This window comes from Budorcas taxicolor, chromosome 9 (genome assembly GCF_023091745.1).
Source record: "Budorcas taxicolor isolate Tak-1 chromosome 9, Takin1.1, whole genome shotgun sequence".
Classification (NCBI taxonomy): Eukaryota; Metazoa; Chordata; class Mammalia; order Artiodactyla; family Bovidae; genus Budorcas; species Budorcas taxicolor.
This window is the reverse complement of record NC_068918.1, coordinates 42,483,588-42,493,602: the sequence shown is the minus strand read 5'-3', so window position 1 is coordinate 42,493,602 and position 10,015 is coordinate 42,483,588. Positions and strand designations below refer to the sequence as shown.

Below are 10,015 nucleotides of genomic sequence, written 5' to 3'. Positions count from 1 at the left end.
TTTTCAAAGAGACTTGTCACTTAGAAGGAAAGGATATAATTTAAGTTGGGAAGGGAGAGAACTTCTCTTGTTATGCTTTTCAAATGGCTTCCTCCAGCCAAATAAAAGTTTTCTCTCTGGATTTTCAGACAGTTTCTAGGCAAGAGGCAGACACAGAGAGAAGAAAGAGAATGTAAAAGTCACAGCAGAGTAAGAGAATTGATTTTTTTTTAAGTTTTTGCTATCTGATTCCCTCCTGGCACAGATAACTTGTCCCCACAAACAAAATCATAACTTCTTTGCCACGCCCAGAGTAAACGAATATTCTCTCCTTTAAAAAATACCAACTCAAAATTTTCTAAAACTAACAGATCGTAATTAATTAAATAGTGCTGTTTTCCCCTAATTGTCCTAAGTTTTGCGGTTGGAGAAATTATAAGCCAAATCGTAAGGAGCCTTTATTGTAACCCTCCCTTCACACACTGTGTTCAAAGTTGAATAGTAAGATATTAAGAAAAACAGAAAAGGAAGAACACTATTGCAAAATAAGAGTCTCTTTTTAATGTAAGAAATTCGCATCTATACGCCTTTCCAGTAAAATTTTCCTTTGGGTGATTTTTAAACTCATAACAAACAGCTCATTCTGCCTCTGGTGTCACCGCTCCTTCCCGGTACAGCGTCGCTGTCGTGCGCAGGTCTCTCTCCTCCGACGGCGCTTCCAGCGCTGAGACGCTCCCACCAGGTCTAAGCAAGGAGGGGGTTTCACCCATCGAAACGTCTCTCGAGTTTGGGAGGGTTGTAAGAGTTTTCCTAAATAAAATATGGCAGGGAAAGTGTAGGGGGAGAGAGAGTGTGTGTGGCGCATCCGCCCGCTCCAGCAGTAATCTGCTTGGCTGTTCCCTGCTGGGCTGGATATCCCCTCCCCTCGTTCGGTGCCCGGATCCTCCCGGCCCCTCTTCTCGAGCCCGCTGTCAGCTCTCCGGGGAAGGGGTGCCAGGCCCCGGGCGGCACTTTTATTTTGGCTGAGAGGAGAGAACGCTGCTCCCAGGCCCGAGGGAGGCGAACTGAGCCCTTCTGTTTGGATTTCCCTCCTCGCTATAGCAACCAGCAGCATCCGGACAAAAATGCGCCCTCCCTGGACAATGGCCGGCCTCCCGCTTCTCGCCCTCGCCTTCCTCCCCCGGATCGCAGCCAGGACCTGCCTAGGATCTCAGTGGCTTGGTGACCGGGAACGCCCCCACCCCCAGCTCGCGGCGTTCCCTAGCGGTACCCCCGGGAGGTCAGGCCGGGGCGCCCGGACGCCGCCGCCCGTTCTCCCTACCCGGGCTTACGCCCCACGCAGGCCGAGGCCTGGACACACTGCCTCCCGGCGGAGTACGCGGGATCCCACCGCGGAGTTTTCCGCGAGATTGTGTGGGTGGTTGGATGGCCTTGAGGGGCACAAACTCCAGCTTTTTTCAGTGTTTTTTTAAAAAAGGTTACTGTAATGCAAGAAACAGACTACTCCTCCACCCCGCACATTCAAGTAAATATAAGCATCCTAAACCACAGGCCTAGGCTTGATCTCTGACTTTTCTTTCACTCTCCCAAGGTTAATTAAGTTCCCTTCCACGAGCTCCTCGCCTATTCATTATTCTCTTCCTCTGACCTAGGGCGACAATATGATCAGGCCTGTGGCTCTGCCTGTCCTGTTTTCCTATTTTTGCATTTAATGCTGGGACCCAGCTGCCCCAGATTACCATCAAAACACGCAGCAAAGACCAGAGGGGTAAGATGGTCTCATTGCTCCAACCTAAGGCTCCTTTTTCCTGAGTCTTCTTCCAGACAATGCCAGCCTCTGCATTCCCAGGACCCACATTCTGGAAACCAGTCTTTTAAAAAATAGTCATCTCTAGCTTCACTAAGCCCCAAAGTGCCTAGAATGACAGTTTTGAAACTGAGAGGTCTAGAAGAAGGTCCCAGTCCACAGCTATTATCGCTGTGGTCAACTGTACACAAGAAAAACTTCGCTCAGTGCACCAGGACACTAACAATAGGACTTAGTGCACTCTTACACTTTAGCGGGGATTTGTATTCATACTCTGTCCAACCAAAATAAGAAAAATGAAGTCTGACTTCAACTAAATGCAGCCCTGTTTCCCCCAGTGATGGAAACCCAGCCCTAAATCTTGGACACATTACCCATAAAGTAGCTGAGGATACTTTTCCCCTGTACCTGTGCACAGGTGTGTGGGGGTGCTCTTGGCCCCTCCTTCTGCTTCTCAGACTGTGCCCCAGAAGATAAGAAAGAGAAAGGACTGTGGCAAGAACTTAATCTCGGTACTATCTCCAAAAGCTTTGGAGGGAACGAGGTTTCTGTTGAAATTACTTTTATCTATTAAAAAGTTGTCATTTCCTCCTGCTTTAGGCCAAGGGATAAGGGTGGGAAACACCTTCAGGCTTCATTGTTAGGAAGTCATTGAGTGTTAGCCCTTTGAAAAGGAAATTTCAGAAAGGTAACTAAGAGCCACCAATCCTCTCATGTTGTCTCCCCGCTATTTTGGTATAAACAAGCTGTATTAATGCCAAATAGAATTTGCCTTGTACACTGATGGAATGTGTCCTTTATGCTCTCTCCCCTGTAAGGCCTCATATTCACCACTCAAAATTTAGCAGACTTCCTTTGATAAATTACTCAAAGTAATCCTTGAAATAGCTAGACTGCCTGCGTGATACGGTTTTAGAAGTCTTCAAGCCAAGCCGTGCCTGTCTATAAAATAGTCACTTGTGGACTACAAAGGTGGGGGGTCACTTTTAATGATGAGATTGAGAACTTGAGGAAAAGGAGAAACAGATTAATATCCACAAATTCAAATAATTTCATTTTAAAATACTGAACTTAGAACATTACATCTTACTGGTTTACACAGTAGTAAAGATAAAATAGAATCATCCATATGTGAGACATGGACAAACACAGATTTGGCAAGAATATGAAGAATGGGTGTTTTCAACTTTCAGAAAACTTTTCCTTCTTCAAAACCGTTCATGACATGGAGATGGATGCACATTTAGAAACTTGTAAAATGTATATATACACAATAACATATAAATCTATGTAGAATTTTTTTAATCGGGAAGACATTGTGCTGCATAATTAAAGATATTAATTTCTGTTCTTTTTTAAAGTAAATGTTTATTGTGTCTCACAAGAATTGGCAGCTTGGAAATGCATTTTTCTTGCTTCTTACAAATGCATCTCTAAGCCTGTAAGTCTTCAAGCTCTAAGGAGGGTTTCATTAAAGGAGCCAGCTGCCTCTTTGTGTGGATTGGTTGTTTAAAGCTGAAGCTCTAAAGTAGAAACCTCAGTTTTGACATTCTGTAGGCCCTTAGCAAAGAAGTTCCATTTAAATGAAGCTCTCAAACAGCTCCTGGATATTAGCAGAAGAGCAGAAAGTCCAGGAATACAATGACTGGGATAAGGGAGAAAGGAGAGAGAGAGAAGGGACTTGGAATCCTCCTCCAAGGTGGATATATTAAAAAGGAAATCCCAGTAAGTAATTTTACTCAAGTTTAAACCAGCTGCCACCTTGGAAGAAAATTCCCTTTGTTTCCTGATTTCCATTATCATAAAACTATTAAAACATCAGTAAGAAATAAATTAAGATCTATCAAATGAATAAATACCAGCTCACCTCTATTTTAATAACTGCATCCTTTCAGCTCAATGTTTGGGAGTGATTATGGCGGTTTTTCTGCCAAGACCTGGTATGGAAAAATACAATAAATGATATTTTACATATGGTGTGTGTTTACTAGATGAAGTTAAGATAGAGTTCAAATTAGAGTGTACAGGTTGATATCATTAGTGTTACTCATGTGAAGACTTTGGGAGATTCTGGTCAAGGTGCTGGGCACTACTAAGACCCAGGTCTGGCTCACGCTTTTGAGAAGTGTGACAATGTGGGGATAAATAACTGTCTTTTTGGTTTAGCTCGGATTCTCTGAGTTATTTTCTCTCCAAGTACTGCAGTACGAAGTCCGCACCACTTCCTCAGACCAGTCCAGGTCAGGATACCGACTCAGCAGAGCCCTTGCTGGGACCTAGAGGAAGGGCATGGGCTGGCGAGGTTGCTCAGGACGCCTGGAGCTTGTTCTCGTGGAAGGGGCCCAGGGGACCCAGCAGTCAGCCAAGGAGGCTGCGAGGCCCGCGTGAACCGCTTGCTCAGCCATTGTCCTAGCCAGTGATCTCGGGGAACTGTACTGGAGTGAGGGAGATACCAAGACACCTTGTCAGTTCAAAGCATTTTAGGTTTGTTTGAAATCCTCTCCACGTCAACGTAAGCAGCCTCTGTATTTGAACAGTGCTTTGAACAGTGAAAGGGAATGAGCTGAATCAAAACCTGGAGGTGTCTCCCCGAGACACTTTCAACGTGCTTTTATGAGGGTGGAGAAATGCAGGGAGACGCGTGGACTCTGCTCCGGTGGTGTCAGCCGCAAAGAAAGGCGCCCACGACGGTGGGAGGAAAGGAAGGGAGGACCAAAAACCCCTCATCGGGGGTCTAAAATCTCTGAGGTTCCTGGAGCCCCAGGAAGGGGCCTCGCCGGGAGGCAGACTGGAAGCCGAGGTACTCAGGACCCGGCGTTCGCGCCAACCGGGCCTCCGGCGACAGGCGGAGAGGCGGGGATGGCGCGGGGGGAGGTGGTACCCAGAGACTCTGTGCGCGCCCAGCCCAGCCCGCCCGGTGATTGGCCAGGCTGCGGAGGTGGGGGTGGGGTGCAGAGGCTGAGGCCCAAGGGTAGGGCAGTGCTTTGTGTACTCCCGGGGATTTATTGGGTGCATTAATCGAGTAGAACCACCGGGCTTACCCTGTTGGGAATGTTTCGGCTCCGTTGCCTGCCAGCGAAATGAAGCGAAGGTGGGGGGAGGGGGGTGGAGTGGAGAGCTGGGACGTCAGCATGGGATGAATCTCCGAGCAGTCATCGTCAGTGAAGTCCCGCTGCAGACAGGAAGTTTGGATGTACACACGCAGCCTATTCTTGCTCCCCCACCCAAAACCCCAGCGCCCAAAGCCTGAAACTGGGGGAAGGGAGGCAGAAGGAGAGGAGGGTGTGTGTTGGGGGAAATTTTAAACTGACTCCGAGTCTGGCCGCCTCGGTTCCCTCGGAGACTGGAAACCTTTTTCTTCCCTCGAGTGTTTCACCCCCACCGGCTGCAAAGGGCCTTGTCCCTTGAGAAATGAGAAATCAAATCCAGAGAAAAGCAGACACCTGCCCCGGAAGGGGGAGGGGGCGAGCTGTTCAGCAGCCGGACGCGGCCCTTCCCGGCGGCTGGATCCTTCCATCTGTGGGAGCTCCGAGTTCTCCCAGCCGAGCCGTTGGGGAGGAGGACAGCCGGCGGCCGGGGGCAGGGTTGGCGGGTGGAGGTGATGAAAAGAGGCGCGGCGGGTTGGGCCAGGACGCGGCTGGCGAGTGGCCCGTGCGCTCCCAAAGCCCCAGGAGAGCCAGGCGCCCAGCTCTGGGGACACGGAGGCGCTGCTGAGGGAGGCGGTCCTGCCCCCAGCCCAGCCCCTTCACTCCCGGTCGAGCAGCCGCGGGCGCCAGCGGCCGAGTCTGCGCGCTTCCAGGCTTGGACTTTTTCATTTTTTCCTAGCCGGGCAAAGTTACGGGATTCCTAGCAGCCCCCAGGCGCGCGGCCAGAGTGGCTCCGCGCTTGCGCGAGAACCCAGCGCCAGAAGGTGTGTGTCCTCGCCTCGCCGCGCGGGTGCGCGCGTGGGGGGATGCAGGTCCGTTCGGTTGGCGGCCTGTGGGCTCGCCCCTCCCCTAACCATTTCTCTCTCTCTCTCCCCCACACACGCTCATAAACACAGGGCACGTGGAAATTCTCCGCCAAAGCGCCTTGCCCGGGCGAGTGCTCAACGCGGTGATTTATAAACAGCTCAGCCACTCCCCAAAGACCTCCGCTCCTCGTTAGTCATGATGAATTCTCTGGCCCGTTCCACTTTGCTGTCTAGATTAAGATGCTCGGAGGCCCCAAAGTGCTCCCCTTGAGCGTTGATTTGGCTTCCCTCACAAACCCACGATCGCCCGCAACGCCAGCGCTAAGGGCGACGACCGAGGGTCGGAGGGCGGAGGATGTGAAGTGGGGACGCAATTCACTTTCCCTGTGGTTGGGTTTCCACCCGCCCCCCGCCAACCCCCGCCTTCCAGGGCAGCAACTTCTGATTCGCTTTGCAGTATTCGCGCGGTACACTCGAGCGTGCGTGGTGGTTCCGCTGCTCCAGCACCGGCCTGCGCCGGATCCTTCTACCCTTGCTAGCAGGCTCCGAAAGCGGCGGCAGGCACCTGCTCCGGGTGGCTGCGGCGCTGACGGCGCGACACGCTCGTGCTGGGTAGAACCGTACTGCCGGTGCAGGGTCCCGCAGTCTCGCTCCGGAGTTCTCTACTGAAGGCTAAGCAGACAGGTTCGCCAGTGAGCGCCTGGCAGCTGAGTTAGACCACCCCACCCCGCGGGCGTCCGCCGAAGTTTAGGATTCGGAAGATTCCCCTAGTACAGCCCATTTTCCTTCACTCGCTCTTCCTCTCTTTCGAAGCAGCTAGCGGAAAAAGTTGCATCCAAAAGCTCCAGGATCACGGAGAAGCGCTCACGCAGTCGAAGCCGCCCTTGGTGCCTCCCTGCCCCTTACCCGGAGGCCGAACACACCCCTGACAGCGCTCCTGTCACAAACTGAAGGGCTACCCGAGTAGGATCCTAGTTTTCTCTAAACCCAAACCTGTGCGCGCCCCCAGTGTTTGAATGTGTCAGAGACTTTTAGAGTTTTGTTTTGTTTTCAGTCCAGTCCGCTGCGCTGTCAGAACAGGCAACTCCTCCGCTCCTGAACAAGTAGTCTCTTACAAACCGAGGCGCCGGTGGAGCCTGCCTTTAATGGGGTCCCCACCCCGAGGTGCTGGAAGACCATCGGGTCTGGAACCTGAAAGGAAGAGATCTGGCGCTAGCGGGGTGGGGGGAGGCGAATAAAAGCACCTTTGGGGAGGCAAAAGTGTCACACCCTGGAGCAAGAAGCACATGGGCACTGAAATTCTAACAGTTGGTGAAAGGAGACTTCAACGTGTGTGTGTGTGGGGTGGGGGGGGCGGGGTGGGGGGGAGGTTGTAGCCTGACTTCTGGCTCTAGGTATTAGACGTTGGGGTTGTATGTGTGTGTGTCCCAAGGTGAATAAAGTCGGACTCCCCCTGGCTTGTTGGGACTCAGCCTTTCTCTTCCTCTTTCTTCACTGCTTCTCCCGCCCTATTGGGAGAAGAAAGTGGACCGACACCCCGCCCCCCCACCGCCACCCAAGTCTTGCAAGTGGCTGTGGTCGATAGAGGGCCGGGGCGCCCCCGCCCCCCGCCACTTCTCCGCCCGGACCGCCAGGCGCGTCGGCTCGGGAGACAGATGGGGGGCGGGCCCATCCAAGAGGGTCGGAGGAGGCCGGGGGTGGGGGAGAAGGGGAGGTGAGAACTCTGAGAATCTGAATGGGGCGGGGGGGTGGAATCAGAGAACAGCTAAAAGGACTCCGTTCCCGGGAGGGGGGGGAGGAGGAGGGGGCATCTCTGCGCCAATCAGTGGCGCCGGCCTGGGAGGTTGCTAGCGGTATCCACGTAAATCAAAGGGCGCGGAGCCAATGGGAGGGGGTGGAGGGGGCGGGGCCCAGGCGCGTGCCGCTGCGAGCCGGCGCTGCCAAGAGAGCGGGAGAGAGCTGGAGAGAGCAGGGAGAGGGGGGAGCGCTGAGCTAGTCGGAGAGTGAGCGAGAGCAAGGAGGGAGAGGAGGAGAAAGAGAGCGAGGGCGGGCGGGCGGGCGGGAGGCGGCGGCGGCGGCAGTAATAGCAGGAGCAGCCACAGAAGGCGTCGGAGCGGGCGTCGGAGCTGCCTGCTGGCGGGGAGAGAGAGAGAGGAGAGAGACAGAAAGCAAGCGAGGAGAGGAGCCCGAGGCGAAAAAGTAACTGTCAAATGCGCGGCTCCTTTAACCGGAGCGCTCAGTCCGGCTCCGAGAGTCATGGCGACCGCAGCGTCTAACCACTACAGCCTGCTCACCTCCAGCGCCTCCATCGTGCACACCGAGCCGCCGGGCGGCATGCAGCAGGGCGCGGGGGGCTACCGCGAGGCGCAGAGCCTGGTGCAGGGCGACTACGGCGCGCTGCAGAGCAACGGGCACCCGCTCAGCCACGCTCACCAGTGGATCACCGCGCTGTCCCACGGCGGCGGCGGCGGGGGCGGTGGCGGCGGCGGCGGGGGCGGGGGTGGCGGCGGGGGCGGCGGCGACGGCTCCCCCTGGTCCACCAGCCCCCTGGGCCAGCCGGACATCAAGCCCTCGGTGGTGGTACAGCAGGGCGGCCGAGGCGACGAGCTGCACGGGCCGGGCACCCTGCAGCAGCAGCAGCAGCAACAACAACAACAGCAGCAGCAGCAGCAGCAACAGCAGCAGCAGCGGCCACCGCATCTGGTGCACCACGCCGCCAACCACCACCCGGGGCCCGGGGCATGGCGGAGCGCAGCGGCTGCGGCGCACCTCCCGCCCTCCATGGGAGCGTCCAACGGCGGCTTGCTCTACTCGCAGCCCAGCTTCACCGTGAACGGCATGCTGGGCGCCGGCGGGCAGCCGGCGGGGCTGCACCACCACGGCCTGCGGGACGCGCACGACGAACCGCACCACGCGGACCACCACCCGCACCCGCACTCGCACGCGCACCAGCAGCCACCGCCCCCGCCGCCCCCGCAGGGCCCTCCCGGCCACCCGGGCGCGCACCACGACCCGCACTCGGATGAGGACACGCCGACCTCGGATGACCTGGAGCAGTTCGCCAAGCAGTTCAAGCAGCGGCGGATCAAACTGGGATTTACCCAAGCGGACGTGGGGCTGGCGCTGGGCACCCTGTACGGCAACGTGTTCTCGCAGACCACCATCTGCAGGTTTGAGGCCCTGCAGCTGAGCTTCAAGAACATGTGCAAGCTGAAGCCTTTGTTGAACAAGTGGTTGGAGGAGGCGGACTCGTCCTCGGGCAGCCCCACGAGCATAGACAAGATCGCAGCGCAGGGGCGCAAGAGGAAAAAGCGGACCTCCATCGAGGTGAGCGTCAAGGGGGCTCTGGAGAGCCATTTCCTCAAATGCCCCAAGCCCTCGGCCCAGGAGATCACCTCCCTCGCGGACAGCTTACAGCTGGAGAAGGAGGTGGTGAGAGTTTGGTTTTGTAACAGGAGACAGAAAGAGAAAAGGATGACCCCTCCCGGAGGGACTCTGCCGGGCGCCGAGGATGTGTACGGGGGGAGTAGGGACACGCCACCACACCATGGGGTGCAGACACCCGTCCAGTGAACTCGAGCGGGAGGGGGAGGGGCAGAGCGCGGGGCTCCCCCTCCCCTTTGGTCCGCGGCCCTTTCCCGACCCCCTTGTTCCCTCTCTAACTTCTGATTGTTATTTTCTTTTTAATTATTATTTCCTCGTCCCTTAAAAAGAAAAAAAATAATAATAAGGAAAACAACTAAGGCACTGGACTATCCTTTAAACGGTAGCAGGTGTAATGATATGTTTTGACCTTTACAGACTAGTACCCAGGCAATGGAGTGGAGTGTCTCCTAGAGAGAGTGAGCAAAGTGTGTGTGTGTGTGTGTGTGTGTGTGTGTGAGAGAGAGAGAGAGAGAGAGAGAGAGAGATGGCGAGCACTGAGTTAAACACCTGGCAAAACTAAATAAATTACCAAAAAGAAAAAAAAAAATCCACCAAACCGTAGTAAATACAAAACACAGCTCCTGATGCTCGGTGTTGGCACATGCTGCTGTGTTTATTCAATGTGGATCCCCATCAGGAAAGAGGGAAAAATACACACGTTCTTTGATATAGGCAAAACTTAACCACATAAATTTGCACTGCAGGAAAATTGAAGTTTACATGAATAAATTCACGAGCATGTTTTTTCTTTCTCCCACCGTTAATTTTGAAATTGCCGGGTTGGGTTTGGTTTGATTCCTGGGAGAGAGTTGAAGCCAGCTTTTGGCCACTCTCCATTTCTGATGCTCTTG

The 10,015-nt window shown here is 54.4% G+C and overlaps 1 protein-coding gene across 1 annotated transcript; it reads left to right on the top strand.

Annotated features, from left to right (window-relative positions):
- Window positions 1-7,994: 7,994 nt before the first annotated feature.
- On the top strand, window positions 7,995-9,311 carry POU3F2 (POU class 3 homeobox 2). Its single transcript, XM_052645980.1, has one exon. The coding sequence runs from the start codon at window positions 7,995-7,997 to the stop codon at window positions 9,309-9,311; it is 1,317 nt and encodes a 438-aa protein (XP_052501940.1).
- Window positions 9,312-10,015: the final 704 nt, after the last annotated feature.